Here is a 21498-nt window from a genome sequence, read left to right on the forward strand (position 1 = left end):
TGCGTCATGACTCAGCGTGGCGGGTGCGGGAGCGCAGCCGGACGTGCCCACGTCAGCGCCGCAGTGTTTACTTCCGGGTCGGAGAGGTAGAGGAGCCCGGGGTGAGTGTAGCGGTGGGTGGGAGAGAGGGGTGAGGGGTCCGGGCCGCTGCAGGTGAATGATTCGTGGGGGAGAGACGTTGGTGAAGCTGCAGCCTGCGGCTGTGTTTTGTTCTAGTTTGGTGTCTTATGTCGCCGCTTAGAGAGGCTTGAAATAAATAAATAAATAAATAAGCAGACAAACAAACCCCGGTGTCCCTTTCCTCTCCGCAGCCGCCGGCGAGTGGAGCAGCATGGCCAGCCCAGCAGCAGGCAGCAGGGGCCTGGCAGGCGCGGAGTGGGCAGGCTTCGAGGAGAACCTGCAGGTAAGGCTGGGGCAGATGTGCAGGGTCGGCAGCAGATGGATTTTGTTTGGTATTTTTTTCATTCCTTGATGGGAATGGACCTCCCTTCTAAGGCGCAGAGAGTGCTGCGTCTCAGACTTACTGCTGGTGCTGGCATTGTGCACACCACAGGGAGCCTCCTCCAGGCGCAGGCAACAAACAAACCAAGGTGAACCTGGAAGTTCTTCTTAATCAGGCCGGATGCACCGAATACAATTGGGGCAAAAAGAGCCAGAAAAAGCCCCATCTTCTTGACCTCTGTATCATTGGATACCAGAGGATCTCTTCTCTCTCCCCATACCTTGTACCAAATAGTAGCTTGGAACGGAAACTTCTCTTAGCCGTGCTGTTCTTTTGGGTTTCTCCTTTACCATTGTTTGTTTGGTTTTGTATAAGCAAACATTTTATGTTGGTGTGGGAATATCCCTATTCATGCTATTAACATTTGTACAGAGATGTCCTTTTCAAATCTGTGCGTGTACTTTGCACCTGCTTCTGTGTAATTGCAGTGTAAGTGGGTACAAACATTCCTGCATTTGACACACAGCCACATTTTCATAGTAACATAAAGGGAAATTTTCAAAAAACATTTACTTAAGCAAATTTTCAATCTACACCAATAATCTCCCTCTATTCACTTCCTTCCTTATTTACAAAGACTCCTTTCAGAATATACCAATATTGTCACTCCAGTTAGCATTCCTACTTGCAGCTTACCAACTCTCAGTTTGTCTAGTTTGATCCTTATTTAGCTTTTGTTTAGATGATTACATGTCTAACTAGTGTTTAGCCTGTTACACAAAAAATATCACTATTTATGGTTTATGGTAATACCAGTTCTCCCAGTTTTAGTTGTTCCAAGTCAAATATTCCTTGTTCTATGTAATAGCATTCTTACATGCAGGTTAATGTTAAAATGTAAACCGAATTGATTTGTAACTCTGCTACATGAACTTCGGTATATAAAAATGCTAGCTAAATAAATAAATAAATAAAATAATTACATAGTTCAGTAAACTGACTATCCAAAAATATCCACTCCTTTACCTGGGTAAAATATCTGCAGGGATCATGTAGGAGTAATAGGATCCTCCAACTGTATTAATTATATTGTTTAAGAGCTTATTAATTATTCAAACTACTGTTGATCAGAATTTGATTTTAGTAAAAATGTTATAGCATTAAAGATTTTAATGTTTTATCAATTAAAATATAATGTAATAATATGGTCAGTAATTGTAGACTCACTTTCACTGTTTCTAAATTAGCAAAACAAATCATGGGCTAAAAGTTTGCATGGATTTCATTCAGAAAAATTATAGGCTATCTATCCCTAAAAACTAGGAGCAAATTTTTTTAATTAAGTTAGTTTGATCTCACTTCAGCTGGCAAACAAATGTTGAAGGAAATGAATAGTTTCTCTCCATTAAGACATCTGTTTGCATTCATCTGTGTATAGGTCTGGAAGGTTAAGCAGTTGGGTGCAAGCATATCTGGTCAGTGTCTATTTGAACACCAAGGATCAGGCAGGGTTGTAGATCTGCTCATTGATGCCAGTCTCGAGCGTATTGGCAGGAGAGCCCTGGCTCCGTTATTTCACTTCTGTAGAACTAAATAGGCATAATACATAATCAATGCATATGGGTGAGGGCCAAGCACTGCTTTTGATTGGAAGTTTCTCACTTTATTGTAAGAAGTAGAGAGTTAATTTTAGTGTAGAGAACGGCATGGGCTCAAAATGACATTAGAGGTAATAGTCCTCCAATAAGTGTCCAAGTGTCCTGCTGCCAGACTGTCTGAAGGCAGACAGTCCGGCAGCAGGGAAAGAAAGTTTTAGGCCTGCTTTTGCAATGTCTGCACTTCTCAGTTCTGTCATATATAGAAGAATATCGGGAATGCTTTGCTCTCCCTCTTCCATCTTGTTTGGTTCAGAGAGAACAAGCTCCTTTAAAATATGCTCAGAAAATTATAGGGACAATTCAGGCCTCCATCAACATATATACTTTCTGCCGAGTAAGAAGTAAGCGTTTCCTGGGTGGGAATGCAGATGACATTTTCAAATCTAAGTTTCGTGCCAAGGGAAAAAGTACCCAGGAGAATAAGCAGGTGCTTATATCTGCAGATACCTTTTCCCAGGGCAGTTTTCAAAAGGAACATGTGCAGGTACTTCCCTGTTTAAAAACTGGGGGAAAGCATGCAGGTAAAGTACGTTGCATCAGCGGGAGCAGTGCTGAAAGCTGACCCATAGTATTGACTGCAGTTGGTCCATCCAGTTTGCCTAGTTGAGATTCTTCCTGTGATTTATCTAGCATCCTGAGTAGATGAGGGAGTACTGAAAGCAGAAGCATCTGCTGGTGAGTGAGCAGGCTTGAGTATTGGCTTGCTCAGGAAAGTTTGCATTTAAATCTTGCAAAAACTGTTTGAAGATTGAGATGTTAGTGAGTATAAATATTTTCTACTGGGAAAGTAGTTTGTGAGTTTAAATTAATCCCGTGTGTAGTTCGAAGTTTGAATTCAGTTCTAATTGTATCTTTATGTCCTGGGAAAGTACTTTGAAAGTCAAATTAATTCTGTGTGCTTTGCTCTAAGGTGGTATAAGAGATGGTTCCTGGACAAGTAGTCGGTGGTGTTTGATTCTCACCCACTCCTCCTGTCACAATTTTAATATATAGGAGCTTTCCCCAAGCAGCAGGACACTTTTTTTTTTTTTTTTTCACAATAAGTCAGTTAAGGATTTACATCAACATGTAATTACACCTGAAAACTCGCCTTAATCTGATTAAAGCATACCCAGTCCTTAAAAAGCTTTAAATGACTGGACCAAGGAAATACAACCACATCAACCCAATTCTGATAGCACTGCAGTGGCTCCCTGTATAGTCAAGAATATTATACAAAGTTCTAACAATAAATATTAAACAACATTAATACGACCATCATCATGATGGGAATATTCCCACACCAACTCTTAGATCTCAGAATAAAGACCTATTAGAAATCCCGACCACAAGAAACTTTCATCTAACAAACTAGAGACCAAGTGATATCAGTTGCTGGCCCAAAGCTGTGGAACTCAGTGCCAGAGAATCTTCGAACAATAACAGACAGCAAGAAATGTAAGAAAGAGAGCTGAAATCTTGGCTGTTCACTAATGCCTACTGTTTGACTGCTACATCCAATTCACCTTGACACAGATAACTGAAATTTGTCCTGAACAAACCCCCCCTCCCCCCATATTCTGGCTGTGTGTCTGTCTCTGAAGTTCACCCTTAGTTTTAGAACGCTTTCCTTGTTCACCTGTGTACCTGCCTACCTTTGTAATTCATCCTATGTTGTGAGTGTCTACTCTGTACACTGTCGTGAACTAGTGATTCTTACGTGGAACAACGATATATAAAACACTCAAATAAAGAAACTTCAACAACATTAAGAGGCAGACGAAGGTCCAGCAGTGAGATGGGGACTGTCCAGTCTTTTGCACCAAGTACCACATGTATGATTATCTTCCTGTTGGTGAGAGATTGTATTTTGGTTATTTAATTAAAATATTTCAGGTCCACACTATCCACTGTTCTAGCAGGTTACAGCAAATATATACACAATCATTATTTAATATGACTACAGTAAATAAAATAGATTAAACCCTCAGCCTGGCTTAATTCTAACATAACCCCCATTACAAGATCCCTCAGTATTCGCAGTCCTGACTCTGGCAACCAGCACAGAGGATATAGTTACCAGCCAGATTAATCATCCACAAAATCAAAGACCAAAAGAGACCTTGGAGTCATAATAGATAGTCACCTGAGCCTAAAGCAATTCATAAACCACACTACAAAGGAGTGCTGCTACAAGCTACACGTTCTCAAAAAACTCAAGCCGCTTCTTTTTCATTATGACTTCAGATCTGTTCTCCAAGCCATTCTGTTCTCCAAGGTCAATTACTGCAATTCCATCTGGCAAGGTCTTCCTGCTACTACAATAAAACCCCTCCAGTTGCTCCAAAATGCGGCGGCAAGAATTCTGACGAATACTAATCGGAGAGAGCACATCTCTCCCGTATTAAAAGATCTTCACTGGCTCCCAGTAAACTTTAGGATTCTCCATAAATCGCTCACAATTATTCACAAAAGCATTCACCATCAGACCCCTCTTGACCTGCTACACCCTCTCAAATTTCACTCTGCGGCCAGACCCTTAAGGGAAGCTTACAAAGGATCCTTACACGTTCCTCCAATCAAAGTGGTGCACCACTCAATCATCAGAGACCGGGCATTCTCTATCACAGGTCCCTCCATCTGGAACGCCATGCCCCCGGACCTCAGGCAGGAAACCTGTCCACTAACTTTTAAAAAGAAACTCAAAACATGGCTTTTCGGTCAAGCCTTCCCTATTCCTAGCCCTACAGCTTAACTCAAAACTGTTCTCACCACCTCTGTAAATAAACAAATACTAAAGCATACAAATACGTCATAATGAGGCTGGTTCCTCTGCCTCCCTCCCACATCTTCATTTGTATATAGTAAACTATCTCTGTTCTCCCCTCTTTATTTCTTTTCCCCAGTTTATGCTCCCTTTGTTACAATGTAACTTTATGCTTCATAAAACTTTCTCTCTTGTTACTTGTTTCTGTTAATTGCTTAGTTCGATGTAAACAGAGTTGAGTTGATTTGTATCAAGAAAATCGGTATATAAAAGCCTTAAATAAATAAAATAAAATAAATAAACTGATTTAAACACCTGTGCAAAAAAAAAACAAAACACCACCTTCACTTATTTTCTGTATGTGTACTCCTGATGCAAAGAGCTCCTGGCTCTCGGATAACAAGTCCGATTTCTGGAGGCCAGAGTGGCAGACCTGAAGAAGCTGAGACAGGCAAAGGCATATAGAGGAGACCTTCAGAGAGACAGTAGAGAAGTCCCAACTCCAGTTTGGCAGCCCCTATGCTACTTTGGAGGAGCAAGGTTACCTGGAAAGAGACAGTCACTTTAGTGTGGCAGGAAGTGATCCTGTAGCTAAGACCTGCCCTCCAGTTGATACCTTATCCTCGCATACCTAGTATGTCCCTCCATGGGTGTGTGCCCAGGAGAGAAGGGTTAGGACTGGCCTTTGTAGTTGGCGATGCAGTCATTAGGAATATAGATAGCAGGGTCGCTAGTAGGCATGAGGATCGCTTGGTAACTTGCCTGCCTGGTGCAAAGATAGCAGACCTCGTATGCCATCTAGATAAGATTTTAGAGACTGCTGGAGAGGAGCCAGCTGTCATGGTAAATGTGAGTACCAATGACATAGGAAGGTGAAGGAAGTAGGTTCTGGAAGCTAAATATAGGCTCTTAGGTAGGAACATTAAATCCAGAACCTCCAGGGTTGCATTTTCAAAATTGCTCACCATTCCAGAGGCAGGAAGAGCCCCAGTGCGTGGATGAGACAATGGTGCAGGGAATGGGGTGAGGGAGCTTGTTCCAATGGGAACCTGGCTGTTGGCGCTAATATATAAAAAGGAGATAGAACAGCTTTTGAATTAAATCATGCAGGAAAGCTGTCAGTCACTCAGAAGCACATGGTTCAGAGGGGAGGTATCTTCCAAGGATACTAGAAAAACAGGGAAGTTGGAACAGCCTGATAGAGAAGCTGAGATAAAGATTGAAATAGCTCAGATGGATTTAATCAAGAGCGACATTTGCTTATAAGCAAATTGTGAGAACAAATAAAAATAGAAATACAGACATTTTAAAGTTTATTATTTTTTATTTCTATGCAAATTCCAGAAGTCTGAAAAATAAGGTTGGAGAGTTAGAATATATGGTACTTAATGATAGAGATATAATGGGTATCTCAAACGGGACACTGTGATACCAGGGTACAAATTGTATTGATCTGACAGGATGGATCAGATTGGTGGAGATGTGGCATAAGTCAAGCGGGATAACATTTCTGCAAGAAACAAACTGATTCTAAACTCCTCAAGGATAAAACTTCCAAGTGTGATGGAGAGGGTACAGCAGTGGGGATATACTACTGCCTGCCTGGACAAGATGAGGAAACTCACTGTGACATGTTACAGAGATCCAGCAGGGTAATAGAATTGGCAATGTAATAATGGAAATTTCTTAGCGTGTAGCCAGATGGACTCAGGACCAGTGGGTTATGTGTTCCTCTGCTAGCAGATGGGAGACGGAGTCAGGTTTCAAAGCCGACATCACCCTAGATATACCTCAGCTCCTAGCAGATATGGATGCTATCCCTGCACTAGCACGGTGTTAGCGGGATTGCAGCACTAATCCAAAGAGAGAAATTTTTAACCTTCACTTTAAAGGAAGATCGAGCCCCGCTCTCCTGCAGTGATACCTAAGGGTCCCTCCCCCATTTGAGAATTCCTGAGGTGATTTCCGAGATCCTTCAGAGGTGTGCCTGGGTCCGGTAAGCGGTTCCCAGCATGGACTTAGCTGCTGAAGCAGCTGAAAGGCAGCGGGTGCAGGAAGCCAAGCGCAGCGGTGATGCCCTAAGTCCTCTCCCCCTGCAGCCAGAGACTGTCTCTGTACTCAGCTAGTAAGCACTGAGATCTGGTAAATAGAGAAGAACTCCTCCCATCCAGAGGTATGGAAGGGCTTCAGTAAGTCTTTCCTTCAGTCTCCTTGCTCAGCACGCCGTGCTGACTTCGTTCTGATCTCCGTTCTGATCTCCGTTTGGGTGAGGGAAGGGGTTCCGAGTGGGTTGAGCGGCCCCTCTGATGGGCTAGGCCCCATTTTCAGCTCAGTCGACTTTCCATGTGGCGATCCACGGTGGCACTATCTTGCACACGGTTTGGTGCAGCGCCATTTTCCCCCTTCGGCTGTCGGTACGCACGGTGCAGGCTAGCCTTCTGTGCGTCTAATGTGCACGCAAATATGCGTGCCGAGGCAAGTCGGTGTGTGCCCGATAGACAATAGCTGGCTAAACGCACAAACCACACAGGCTATGGCCCCGGCAGCAAAGAAGCTCAAGCTACACTCTCTCTGCATGGCCTGCCATATTAGAGCTGCACAGTCTGACCTGGAATCCTGCCTATGTCAACACTGTGAGGAGGCCCAGGGAGGGCTGGATTCTCAAATATTTTCCAAGTCCGTCCCATCCCAGTTTGAGGACGGATCAGCCGCGACCCTATCTGGTAGCTCCCCGGACCTGAGCAATTCCGAGACTGCATCCTCTCTGGGAGAGGGCAATTCAGTGGCCCCTATCCCGGTTCCCACTGGGGCAAATATGGTCCCGGCGGCCTTCTCTTGGTTGAAATTTTTTCAGGGCCTTCAAGCCTTTGTTCAGGCGCAGTCAGACCCGGTCCCTCCGGGTTAAACCCCAACTGTGGGAGGGCCTCGCTCTCCCGGCCCTGCCTGCAGGCTGCGAGACATGCCACGCTTCATCAAGAGTATCCCTGACAGGGACCCAGATACCATGGATGACGACAGGGATACACTGGAGGACAGGGGAATCCCTCCAGGCCTGGAACCATACCGAGCCATGCTTCATTTCTTCCACAGAGATGAATTATCGGCACTAGTCTCCCAGGCCCTGAAGACTCTGGGAGTTCCAGGCACGGACCCTATGGTGGAGCCAAAGAAAAACCCCATCCTGGTGTCTCTTCGTAAAGCCTCTTGCTATTTCCCAATGCTGGAAGCCATCCAGGAGTTGATTGACCTGGAATGGGACACCCCGGAGGCAAGCTTTTAAAGGAGGTCGGGTCTTGGAGGCCTTGAATCCTCTGGACCAGCGGTCAAGGAACGCCTGCGTTTCCCCAAAGTGGCTGCCATGGTCTGCGCCATCTCGAAGTAAACAACCATCCCTGTTAAGGGAGGGGCGGCTTTGAAGGATGATCACGATAGGTGGCTAGAGTGCATCCCTAAGCAGGCCTTCGACGCGACAGCAGTAACACTGCAGATAGCTTCCTGCTGTGCCCTGATGGCTTACTCCTGCTTGCTCCTCTTGAGAAAGGCGGATAGCTCTGGAGTGCACGCAGGAGTGGCGATTGAACCCACCACAGCCTTCCTAACAGATGCAAGCTCAAACCTAGTGCATACCTTGGCCAGAGGAGTAGCCTCAGTGGTGGTGGTCAGAAGACAGTTATGGTTGAGGAAGTGGTCAGCAGACGCAACATCTAAGGCCAAGCTCACAAAGATCCCCTTTAAGGGATCCCTCCTATTCAGAAACGAGTAGGAGATGCTAGCCAGTAAGTGGGGCGAATATCCAGTGCCTCCACTACCGGAAGTCGGAAAAAAAAAGAGGTCTCAGTTCCCCTCTCCCATGAGGGGTCGGGCCAGGGGCTCCCAGTTCCGGCCCTACAGAAACCTGTCGTTCCAGTCACCCCGAACCTCGGGGAGGTCTTGGACCTTTTGGAACTGGCAATCCAAAAGAGGGACAGGTTTGGGCTCAGGCTCGACCTGAGCTTCCCAATGAAGTTGGGCCAACCCATCCACGGGAAGAGGCGATAGGGGGTCGACTTTCCCTCTTCTACCAGCAGTGGGTCAAGATCACGTCGGACAAATGGGTACTGGACATCATATGAGAAGGCTATGCTCTGGAATTTCGCAGTATCCCTCGGGACAGGTTCATGATATCACCTTGCCACTCCCAGCTCAAGAAACTGGCAGTGGAATCCACACTGATAAAGCTCCTCAGTCTGAGGGCTATAACTCCGGTACCTACAGCCCAAGTAAATAAGGGGCGCTAGTCCATCTATTTTATCGTACCGAAGAAAGAGGGCTCATTCCAGCCCATCCTGGATCTCAAGAGCGTCAGCAGTCAGCTGTGGTCATTGTACTTCCACATGGAAACTCTCCGCTCCGTCATAATGGCAGTGCAACCGGGAGAGTTCTTAACCTCTCTGGAGCTCTCCGAAGCCTACCTTCATATTCCAGTCCATCAAGATCACCAGCATTTTCTGCACTTTGTGGTACAGGGTCGCCATTACCAGTTCCGGGCATTACCCTTCGGTCTGGCAACTGCCCCCAGAACATTCTCCAAAATTATGGCGGTCGTGGTGGCAGCACTGAGGAAAGAAGAGATCCTGGTGCACCCCTACTTGGACGACTGGCTGATCCAGGCAAAGTCTGTGGAAAAGAGCCTCCAGGTAACCAGCAGGGTCAGGTCCCTCCTACAGGAACTCGGTTGGGTCTTGAACATGGACAAGAGCAGCCTCAATCCATCCCTGTCCTTAAAGTACCTGGGGGCCCGATTTGACGCCAAGCAGAACAAGGTTTTCCTTCCTCCCCCGAGGAGGAGGAAACTGCTGGACCAATTACACCGGTTGACGATCACAATGTGCCCCAAGGTGTGGGAATTTCTTCATATCCTCTGCCTCATGGGAATTATTAGAAAGGGAATGGTGATTAAAACGGAAAATGTCATAATGCCTCTGTATCACTCCATGGTGAGACCGCACCTTGAATACTGTGTACAATTCTGGTCTCCGCATCTCAAAAAAGATATAGTTACGATGGAGAAGATACAGAGAAGGGCGATCAAAATGATAAAGGGGATGGAACAGCTCCCCTATGAGGAAAGACTAAAAAGGTTAGGATTTTACAGCTTGGAGAAGAGATGGCTGAGGGGGATATGATAGAGGTATTTAAAATCATGAGAGGTCTAGAACGGGTTAATGTGAATCAGTTATTTACTCTTTCGGATAATAAACTAGGGGTACTCCATGAAGTTAGCATGTGGCACATTTAAAACTAATCGGGGAAAGTTCTTTTTCACTCAACGCACAATTAAACTCTAGAATTCATTGCCAGAGGATGTAGTTAGTGTAGCTGTGTTTAAAGAAGGATTGGATAAGTTCTTGGAGACGTCCATTACCTGCTATTAATTAAGTTGAATTAGAAAATAGCCACTGCTATTACTCGCAACAGTAGCATGGAATAGACTTAGTTTTTGGGTATTTGCCAGGTTCTTATGCCCTGGATTGGCCACTGTTGGAAACAGGTTGCTGGGCTTGATGGACCCTTGTTCTTAACACGGGAAGTAGTACCGTGAGCGAGGGCTCACATTTGGCCTCTCCAACACTCCTTACTGTCACGTTGGGACACACTGTCCCAAGACTACTCGATTCGCCTCCACCTACCAACGTAGATATGCTCTTGGCTCCAGTGGTGTTACAGGAAATCCACCTAAGCAAGGGCATAAGCCTATCCCCACCAAGCTGGATCGTCCTCACAACAGACGAGCTTCCCAGGGTGGGGAGCTCACTGTCAGGAGCTGACAGCCCAGGGACAATGGACCAAGGAAGAGGCAAACTGGAACATAAACCACCTGGAAGCTAGAGCGGTCAGAATAGCATGCCTGTGGTTCAGCCACAGACTCCAGGGGCAAGCAATCTGGGTGATGTTGGACGACGCAACCGGTTGCCTACATCGACTGCCAGGGAGGAACCAAGAGCCATCAGGTGTCTCTGGAAATAGACCCCATTATGGAATGGGTGGAATTAAACCTACAAGGGATCTCTGCCTCCCACATCGCAGGAAAAGACAGCGTCACAGCGGACTTCCTCAGTAGGGAAAGCCTGGACCCGGAGGAATGGACACTGTCAACCAAAGGCTTCCAGCAAACTGGGTCCTCCCGGCCATGGACCTACTGGCTACATCTCACAATGCAAAAGTCCCCGGGTTCTTCAATCACAGACTAAATCAGCACTCCCAAGGGATCGACGCCCTCGTCCAGACCTGGCCAGAGGAGGACTTACTGTACGCCACCCCACCCCACCCCATGGCCTCTACTGGGCAAGATCATCCACAAAATAGAACACCACAGAGGTTTAGTCCTCCTATTGGCCCGGGGTACGAAAACATGCAAAGGCTCCTCGTAAGTAGTCCTCTGTGCCTCCCCCCACACAGGGACCTTCTCCAGCAGGGCCCGATACTTCACGAAGATCCGTCTCAGTACTCTTACGGTCTGGCTCGTGAGAAGGCTCGCCTGAAGAAGCGTGGTTACTCGGCAGCCGTGATTGCCACCTTGCTTCGCGCGCAGAAGTTCTCAAAGTCCCTGGCATACATACGGATCTGGAGAATATTTGAGGCCTGGTGGGAGGGCTGTGGGGTGTCCCCGCGAGTGGCCGAGATTCCCATGATTCTGGAATTTTTACAGAATGGCCTGAAGAAAGGATTGTCCCTCAACTCCCACAAGGTCCAGGTAGCAGCCCTCTCCTGCTTCAGAGCCGAGGTGAATGGAAACAGTCTGTCGGCACATCCGGACTTGGCCCGTTTCCTAAAAGGGGTTAATCAACTCCAACCACCCTTAAAGTGGCCAGTCCCCCTATGGAACCTCTATTTATTTATTTAAACATTTTTATAGACCAACATTCGTTGAGAACATCACATCGGTTTACACAGAACATGAATGTAGTGTGAAAGGCTTTACAGGGAACTGAAATTTAAACAAGTTAGAATAAATTCCTAGCAGGACCTTCCTTCAGACCGATGTGCAGTCTGTCGCTATGGCTATTAACACTAAAGACTGTCTTCTTGGTGGCAATATGCTTGGCCCGTCGAATCTCTGACCTACAGGCGCTGTCTTGTTGGGAACCATTTCTTTCGGTTTACTCCAGGAACAGTACAGCTTCGCACTGTCCCCTCCTTACCAAAGGTGATCTTGGAGTTTCACTTGAATCAATCCATTTCCTTACCGTCCCCGGAGGGACACAAGGACACAACTCCTGCCGCCTTCGCCATCTAAACGTTGGCAGACTCCTAGAGCCCTCAGAACCAGTGCGCAAGACAGATCACTCATTTATTCTTCATGCGGGTAGGAATGGGGTGAAGCGGCTTCACAAACTACTATAGTCCACTGGATCAAGTCAGCTTACATAGAGGCAGGAAAGCCATTACCCATTCAGATCAAAGCTCATTCTAGGGCCCAGGCAGTATCCTGGGCGGAGGCTAAGCCACTGTCACCCGCCAACATCTGCCGAGCAGTGACGTTGTCTTCCCTACATGCCTTCTCCAGGTTCTACCGCCTGGACGTCCAGGCCCGAGAGGACACTGTCTTTGCAAGGGCGGTGCTAACTGGACCATGGGCAGCCTCCAGCCCCGTTCAGGAGTAGCTTTCGTACATCCCATTGGTCCTGAGTTCATCTGGCTACGCGCTAGGAAATGGAGAAATTACTTACCTGATAATTTCGTTTTCCTTAGCGTAGACTGATGGACTCAGCATCCTGCCCACGGCATCGCCTATGAGGCGAACTTCGATTCCATACGAATATGAGTAAGCTGTTGTCCTACCTGTAGTTCAGGGCATCCACAGTATGGCTGGTTTCAACACTTATGATGGTTGAGTACACTGACAGTCTCCAGTTCTTAATTAAGTTTTGTTTTTTTTAATCAAGTTTTGTTAACCAAGGGTTTAATCAAGTTGTATCCAAATTCTAATCAAGTTCTTCGATATATGTTCACAATGGCTTTTCGAAGAGAATACTGAAAGGCTGAGGTCACTGCAGGGGTGTATCTAGAGAGACATCAGCTTTGAAACCTGACTCAGTCTCCATCTGCTGGCAGAGGGGCATAACCCAGTGGTCCTGAGTCCATCTGTCTACACCAAGGAGAACGAAATTATCAGGTAAGTAATTTCTCCATGTAAATCATCCCAATGTTGATTGGGTAAGCGTCTCACTAGGATATGCTAGGGAGATAAAGTTCCCAGATGCCATAAACAACCGCTTCAAGCAGAAGCTTGTCATGGAACCAGTGAAAGAGGGGAAATCACTTTAGGTCTGGCTCTCAGTGGAACACAGGACCTGGTGCAAAAGGTGATGGATCCGCTTGGAAGTCGTGATCATGATGCAATTAAATTTATTTATTTATTTATTTATTTTATTTAAAATTTTTATATACCGACATTCATCCAGGATATCATATCGGTTCACATTGTAACGCAAAAACAAACGCACGGCATGGCGCTTTACATTGAACAGTAAAAACATGATAACAAGGCATTAACGAGAGGGGGAACAATAACATGGGAAGTTTTGCAATAAAATTATAAACAAAGTTTGCAATTATATACATATGTACAAAAGAAAGAAAACCTATGAGGTTAATTTTAATCAGGCTAGGAGATAAGATGGGGAAGAGAAGGGAGGAGAGCGAGGAAAGAGGGGGGGCAGAGAAAGAAAAGAAGGTGGCGGAGAAAAGGGGAGGGGAGAGAGGGGCGGTAGAATGGGAAACAGGGGAGGAATGTGGAGAGTGGGGACAATGGTGAGGTATAGTGAAAAATTAAGTGTATGCTTTTGCAAAGAGCCAGGTCTTGAGCTTCCGCTTGAAAGATTTGAGGCATTCTTCTTGCCGTAGTTCAACAGGCATTTTGTTCCAGAGGGTCGGCCCGGCTATCGATAGTGCACGGGCTCTTGTGGAAGTGAGTTTATAGAGTTTAGGAGAGGGGATAGGCATGGTTGCGAGATGTGCTAGTCTGGTGGGCTTATTAGACTGGTGAAAACGGAAGGATTCATTGAACCAGTTCATTTCGGGATTGTATAGGGCTTTGTGGATGAGAGAGAGAGCCTTATATTGTATGCGGGAGGCTATTGGAAGCCAATGTAGGTCTTTTAGAACAGGTGTAATATGGTCATGTCTACGTAAATTGGTCAAGATCCGGGCTGTGGTGTTTTGTAAGATTTGAATGGGATGGATGGCATTGTTAGGTAGGCCGAGGAGTAGGGAATTGCAGTAGTCTGTTTTGGCGAAGATTTTGCAGTAGTCTGTTTTGGCGAAGATTTTGGCGAAATTTGACATGATCTCTGTGGTGTTATCCTAATGCTCCTGCAGAAAGTTATCTGTGCCACTTCAGACGTGCAGCTTGCAAATTTGAAGGCAAGCTGTGTTGTTTGATTTGCATTCAGTTACAATATTAATGATTTTCATGCAAATCATTGCACCATTTTTTTGGTGAGGGGGAGGTAACAGTATTTCAAGCACTGTAGGTTATCTGTGCTTTAAGGCCTATACTATGCAGTAAAGCCCTAATGCTGCTTAGTAAATTGACCTCTTCATGTGCCTCTCTGTGTATGCATTGCCTCACACCCCGCGATGACATGTAACCCTGTCCATTTCTGTGCTACACAATCTCCATTTGTCTGGTTTTCTTTTTGTTTGTAACTTGGCAGTTTCCTCCTGCTCCTTTAGGCGCTCAGGGGTGGGATCTGGCACTGTGAGCCTTCATTCACAACTCCATGGAGACTTTTCCACGTTTGCCACCCCCTGGCTTTAGTCGGACCTCAGGAGCAGAAATCTAGATGTCCGCAGTGCACGGTGACAGACGGAGTGCGCAGCCCCAGCTTTTCCATGCTCCGGAGCTGGCTGTGGCTGCTGAAGGAGCTCTCTTTATTTGCCACTTGCTTCTCCCTGTTTGCTGGTCCTACTCTTTTTAAAGATTGGTTTTTTGCTTCTTTTGCAAGATCTATTTTTCTCACCCGTATGGCAGGTAGATTCTCTCTTATTCCTTCTGTTCTTCAGAGAGTTTGTTCCAGTTGAAGGATAGATAGAGATTTTGTGGGTATTCCTTTCATACGTGAGTGCTTTTTGAACATTTGGGTCGATTGATACCACTAAGCCTGCTTGGAAGTCTCCTGGGGTAGGTACCTCAAGCAATAGTAGTATGGGCTCTCCTTAGTTTTTGGGTACTTGCCAGGCTCTTATGGCCTGGATTGGCCTCTGTTGGAAACAGGATGCTGGGCTTGATGGGCCCTTGGTCTGACCCAGTATGGCAGGTTCTTATGTTCTCTGTGTGGATAATTTGATATGAATGGACACCCATGTGAAAAGCTTATTTGAAAGTATGCAGAGAAATTTAATTTTGAAATCCCCATATGTGGTTTGCACCTGTTTCAGAGCAGGTAAAAAGTGCTCGCAGTCCCCTACCCGATCAAATTTTCAAATGAGGAAAATTGTCTTTGAAAGGTAGCTTGCAGGCCTCTGAAGATTGTACTCTACTCTACTTAGATGTTTTTATTATTATTATTATTATTAAAAACTTTTACATTCCACTAAATCCAATAAAATTGTTCACTGTAGATAACATTGATAATCCACTTTACAAAACCGTCCCAAAATGGATTATAATTTAAAAAAAAAAAATCCAATTATATCATAAAAACAAGCAAAAACCTAAAGTGCAACAAAGCCAAACAATGTTAGAAGAAAACCCCCCAAGGGAACAATTTACGCATGGGCCTGTGAGCCCAGCGACTAGTTTCGGAATTGCCCCATGCGTGCAGTCTTCAGCTCTCGATATATGCTGCATCTTCTAGATTAGCTGTGGGCATGAGGAGTTTTCTTGTTGTAACTGGTAAGTTGATTAATGGCCTCTTCCTTCTCCTTGCTCAGTCGTTTTATAGTCCACTTTGCTAATCTTTTCTCTCACTGTTTCATGCTGAATTGCTCCTAGATATTATAGACTCTTTCCTGTTCCATTTCCTTTATATTAGTCTTCACTCAAAGAGAAGTATTTGATTTTAGTTGGTTTTCCTCCAATGAAGGTTGCCTTAGCACATTTACCTAGGTCAAATGTTCATCCTGATACATTTTGAGAAGTGTTTCACTGATCTGAGTTGTTCCACTAAGTGATAACTTATTTATTTAGTTTTTTATACCAGTTTTTGAAAAACAGAAAACAAGTACAATAAAATCCATCAGTATAAAATAAAGCATACTCATCATACATAAAAATATATAAAACAATGTTCATAGAAAATTCAATAAAATAAAATACAAATAAAAGGCTCAGTAAAAATAGTAAAACAAAATACTAAAAGAAAGCAAAAGAGAAAAAATCAGTCTGGGAAGGCTTGCTGAAATAGCCAGGTCTTCAGTTTCTTTTTAAATGTCTGTGGGTTTACCTCTGCTCTCAATTCTGCTGGTATGGAGTATAATTACAAGAGCTTATAGCTTTAAATCATCAACAAATAGTTATGTAGTTATCTGCAGATCATTAATGTCTCTGAGATTAAAGCTAGATCCCAAACCCACGGCATTATTAGGAGAACTCGGAATTTAGTGCCAGGGAGCACAAAAGTGATGACAGGGAATCTTCCTGAAATATTCTTCACTGGATCCTGATTTTAGGAATGACATACACACCATCTGAACTTTGAACATGGTGATTGTTAGCAAGTTTTCACAGAGAACCTGAGGGACTCCACTAAGCGTTTCAAGGCAAGACTGCCGGTCCCTCACTCTGGAACTCCATCCCTACAAATCTGCGCCCAGAACCCTGCCTACCAACGTTCCGAGAAAGATTGAAGACTTGGTTATTTAAACAAGCCTTCCCAGACAACCCATAACCACCTCCATTCCCTCCCAAACAATGTAGCCACGTGGCACTGTAAATAATTAATTTATGTTAACCCTATACTGCTCTTTTCTCCTTCTCCCAGTTCTATTATCTTGTTTCATTGTAACTGGAACTCTGATGCACCAGTTATAGTTTTATTGTTATATGCACCCCTTGTTCTAATGTAAACCGGCATGATGTGATCTGCTCATGAATGCCGGTATATAAAAAACCTAAATAAATAAATAAATAAGAATACTATGAACATTTTTAGAGTCTGTCCCTGCCAGGATTTCAGGTTTTCTTACAGCCCCATTAATTGGCCTCTTCCACTGGCAGGATGTCAGTGATTGTTTATGCTATCTGCATCTATCCCAGTAAACGACTTGCAGGTTGCACCTAGGCAAGTTATTGGTCAGGGGCTTTTGGGAGGACTATTCGTCCTATTAAAAAAAAACAACCCTCATGGAAGGAGAGACTGCAGTAGGTGAGGTGAGTGCACAGGGCCTGATAAAACTCTTTCCAACACAGGGAGGCAGCTCTGCGGTGATTGACATGGAGAACATGGATGACACGTCTGGCTCTAGCTTTGAGGACATGGGGGAGATGCATCAACGGATGAAAGAGGAGGAAGTGGATGAGGAGGCTGACGCCGCTGCTGCAGAGGAAGAAGATGGAGAGTTCCTAGGGATGAAGGGTTTCAAAGGGCAGCTGGGCCGACAGGTCGCAGATGAGGTAAGTCCTGGGTTCACACCTAGGAGTCCAGGTTTGGTCTTAATCAGGTCTTTTCCTTTACTTCCTTTCTCAATGTGCCTGTCTTCCCTCCCTTCAGCTCAGAGTGCCTTTGCTCTCCCTAGTCTTGTTCTCCCCTGATGCCTTTCCTCTCTGCACAGCCGCCCACTTAGAGTGTTCCTTGTGACTGCCCTCGGTGTCTCTCTCTTTTTTTTTTTTCCTCTCTTCATGCATATAGACACGCACACGCCGGTTTGTCTTTCCTGTCTGTACCCCTGGTCTCACTCAGTGCTTCATCTCTTTAGCCTACAGATGATAGGCACATCAGGCCCATCTGGTCTCTATCCATTTTCCTAGCATGTAGCCGGATGGACTCAGTACCAAAGAGTTATGATCCCCTGCCAGAAGATGGAGACGGAGTCAGATTTCAAAGTTGACTTCACTCTAGGTCAGCACTTCTCATTCGGTGTGTCGCCAAACACCGGCAGGTGTGTCCCATCTCCCGGTGTCCAACTGCCCCGTTGTACTTTCCTTCTCCCTTTTTCCAGCCCTTTCGGGCCAATTGGAAGCCTCCTTTCTTCCTACCCCCACTGCCCAATGGGAAGCCTCCTTCATTCTGTCTGCCCCCACGCAGGCCAATCGGAAGCCTCCTCCCTTCTACCTGCCAGTGGAAGTAGGAAGAAGGGAGGAAGCCTTTGATTGGCTGGTGAGGCAGGCAGCCCGGGAGTGGGGTGGGAGGAATGGCAGTGTCGAACCCCGACCAAGCAAGACTGCCACAGGAGCCCATCCCCTTAGCAGTGAAGAGGAAAACCCGACCAAGCAAGGCTGCCACGGGAGCCCATCCCCTTGGCGGTGAAGAGGAAAACCCGACCAAGCAAGGCTGCCACGGGAGCCCATCCGTGTGGCGGTGAAAAAGAAGGCCTGCCAGAGTAAAGCCGTGGTGGAACTAGAGCCCATCCCTGCAGTGAAGGAAGAAGTAGTTTTTGGTGAGTTTTTGTGTGTGGGTGTGAATGAGTGCCTGGGTGAGAGCTTGTGTGAATGGGTGCGAGAGCATTTGTGTGTGATTGAGAGCTTGTATATAAGAGACCATGAGTGTGACTGAGGGAGAGACTGGTCAGGGTGGTGATGTGTTTCTGTGTGAGAGAGAGAGAGACTGGTCAGGAATATGACTAGTGTGCGTATGTGAGAGAGAGACTGTTCAGGAAGATGAGAGAGACCGAGACTGGTTGTGGGGTATAATTGGGGGGTGTATGAGTGACTGGTTGTGGGTGCTAAGGAAGAGGACTGTGAGGACAGAGCTTCAGCAGCCCTTGCTGCTTCTGGTGAATGCTATTGGCCTGGAAGGGAAAGGAGTAGGAGAGTTGCTGGAGAGGGTAAGTAAAGGGGGCTTTTTTAATTTATTTTTCCTGATTGTCTGCCATTTTAATTATTGGGTATTATGTGGTGTCTGCTGTTTTGAAATATTTTATTGATATTTGGACATGTTTTAATAATTTTTATGTGTTTTTAATTGTTGGATATTATTCTGTTTTGTGACATTTTTAGTATAGCTTTACAATTATTTCTGTGTGGGGCTCTGTAGCACCTTGGCTTATTCTGTTTTCCCAATAGGAAATGTATTAGTGTTTAGGGCCTGGTTTAATAGTTGTATTTCTTAGATAGGGTTGTTACTGTTGAGTGTGTTCCATAATGCAGGTGTAACTTTGTGCGGGTTAGTTTCTGTGCATTATTGCAGATCCTGGGACTGTGTTAGGTGCTATATTTCTCTTTCCATCTCTCCAGGTTCGCACTGCATGCAGAGTGGCTTTTTTGCTTTTCCATTCCAGTTTCTGTCTCCATATTTATAATTTGTGGTCTTTCTGTACTCTGTGAAGGTCAGTTCTGGGTGTGTGACCGAGGTGAGGTATTTTACTAGCATGTAGGCATTTGTATCAATCTTATTTGTTGTGTTTTCTCAATAGGAGATGCATTAGTGCTAAATTACTGTCTTTTCATAAGGAAGGCTATTGTGTCTGGTAGTAAAAGGAGTTTGTTTTACTTTTACTGAGATGTCATCAGAGCCAGAATATCTTTTTTGTATGGCGAGTTGTACAGGGAAATGCCCTAGATCTGCTCTGCACTCATTGCTGGGGGTTGAGGGGATTCCTGTGGATGCAGAGTGCAGGTTTACATTTAGCCCCGTGATGGTCACACGTTCAGTGTGTCACACATGTGAGAATATCTGTCAGGTCTGTCCCGGCCAAAAAAAGGTTGAGAACCCCTGCATTGACCTCAGCCCTTGAGTATTTCTCCGTCTCCAGCAGAATCCTCCCCCAGTTGAGAATTCCTCAGGCGATTTCCGAGATCCCTCCGAGACATGCCTTGGTTCGGTAGCCGGTTCCGGGCATGGACTTTACTGCATAAGCAGCTGAAAGGCAACGGGTGCAGGAAGCCAAGGGCGGCGGTGTCAGCCAGAGCCCTCTCCCCCTGTAGCCGGAGACCGTGTCTGTACTCAGCTGGTAAGCACTGAGCCCAGGTAAGTTTAAAAAAAGAATGACCTCCTAATTCAGACATTGGAGGAGTTTCGGTAAGACATCTCCGGTCTCCTTGCTCTGCGCGCATTACCAACTTCATTCCTGATCCCGATCGGGTAAGGGGAAGTGGGCTTCCGAGTGGGTCGAGCGGCCCCTCGGTGGGCTAGGCCCCACTTTAGGCTGCTTTGGCACAGCACGTGGTAGACCAGCGGCTCCATTTTGTGTGCGCCTTTGTGCGTGCCTCCTGTATTGCCCTCCATGGGACGTCAGTATACGCTGTGCGTTGGCCCTGCACGCATACCATGAGCATAACGTCATGCGCGCACATTCGTACACAACCTTACTAAGCGCAGCTTGCAGGTAAAGCCGGGCACACGGGCTGTGCGTTCGCCTCGCAATGTCCCATCTAGGCGCCCGAAAACTGTGCGCATATAATTTTAAGCACGAGCCATAAAATTAACTGTGTGCATAAAATTTTAAGCACACAGTTACCACCGCCAATGGCTCCAGCATCCAAGAAACATAAGCGCCTTTCCCTGTACGTACCAGGATCAGTCCAGACAGCTGGGTTATGCCTCCTGTCCAGCAGATGGAGTCAGAGAGAAAACTGAAAGCACCCCCTAGATATACTGGTGTGCCACCTGCGATCCCTCAGTATTATCTCTGACTCCAGCAGATTGAGAGGCATAACCTGCGGTCCTGGCCTGGTCAGTTTGTCAGTACTGGGAAACAAATTATTATAGTACGCTAGTTATGCTTAGGACCGGATCAAGTGGTTTCTTCTCTCTCTTGTTGTGTTATTCTTGTTAGACTGTCTGTTTCTCTCTCTCTCTCCCTGGCAGCGCAGGAGCTTAGAGCGTGGCAGGCACAGAGGGCTTGCCCTCTTATTTTCCCCGGCTTAGAGTGTCCATAAGGCTGGGGGAGAGTTTACCGGTGGGCCGGTCACCCTCCCCCCATTTTCCAGGGTCCTAGCCCTGAAGGGGGTTTAGAAGGAAAGCAAAGTTGAAGAAAAAAAAAAAAAAGACAAAAAAAAAAAAAAAGTGTTTGAGCCATTTAAGGCCTGTTGGTGACAGGCAGTGAGCTGGTTTGTTGCTTAGCCCCGGCCTGCCAGTGCCTCTACGGACGTCGGAAGGGGTGGCTGGGTCACCCGGCGCAGTTCTCTGGTACAATTTACTTACCTTCTTTTTTGGCGCGCTTTTCTGGCAGCTCCTCTGCCGCCGCGATGCAGCGTTCTTCGGCCTGCACGGCCTGTGGGGGGGCGGGGGCGCGACTCTCCCGGGAGGGTCTCTGCTCCCACTGTCTTCCCGGGGGCGGGGGACCTTCCCGGGGGTCGAGCGCTGCCCGCAGCGATTCTTCTCTGCCCCCGACGCCGCGGCTTAGCACAGCTCCGAGCAGCCATCCTCCGGCCCCTCCTCCTTCGGGGAGGTGAGCAGCGGCCATCTTGGCCACGAGGCAGGCAGATCACTCAGCTGCAGAGGAGGAAACCTCTCCTCCCCCTTCCCTTCCCGACCTCAGCCCGCGCCCACGGGGCGATTTGGGGGGAT

At 46.3% G+C, this 21498-nt stretch overlaps 1 protein-coding gene across 1 annotated transcript; it reads left to right on the forward strand.

Moving 5' to 3' along the window:
- Nucleotides 1–63: 63 nt before the first annotated feature.
- Nucleotides 64–17614, forward strand: LOC115088465 (protein YIPF3-like). The gene is made up of 4 exons (XM_029596739.1): nucleotides 64–86; nucleotides 312–403; nucleotides 17241–17444; nucleotides 17603–17614. Exons 2-4 carry the CDS (start codon nucleotides 332–334, stop codon nucleotides 17612–17614), a joined length of 288 nt encoding a protein of 95 aa, XP_029452599.1. The 5' UTR covers nucleotides 64–86; nucleotides 312–331.
- Nucleotides 17615–21498: the final 3884 nt, after the last annotated feature.

The sequence above is a fragment of the Rhinatrema bivittatum genome, chromosome 3, assembly GCF_901001135.1.
Source record: "Rhinatrema bivittatum chromosome 3, aRhiBiv1.1, whole genome shotgun sequence".
In the NCBI taxonomy this organism is placed as follows: Eukaryota; Metazoa; Chordata; class Amphibia; order Gymnophiona; family Rhinatrematidae; genus Rhinatrema; species Rhinatrema bivittatum.

Coding starts and splice junctions, on each gene's coding strand:
- LOC115088465 (XM_029596739.1), top strand. CDS start 332: ATGGCCAGCCCAGCAGCAGGCAGCAGGGGCCTGGCAGGCGCGGAGTGG. Junction 404..17,240: donor GCTTCGAGGAGAACCTGCAG/GTAAGGCTGGGG, acceptor TTTCCAACACAG/GGAGGCAGCTCTGCGGTGAT.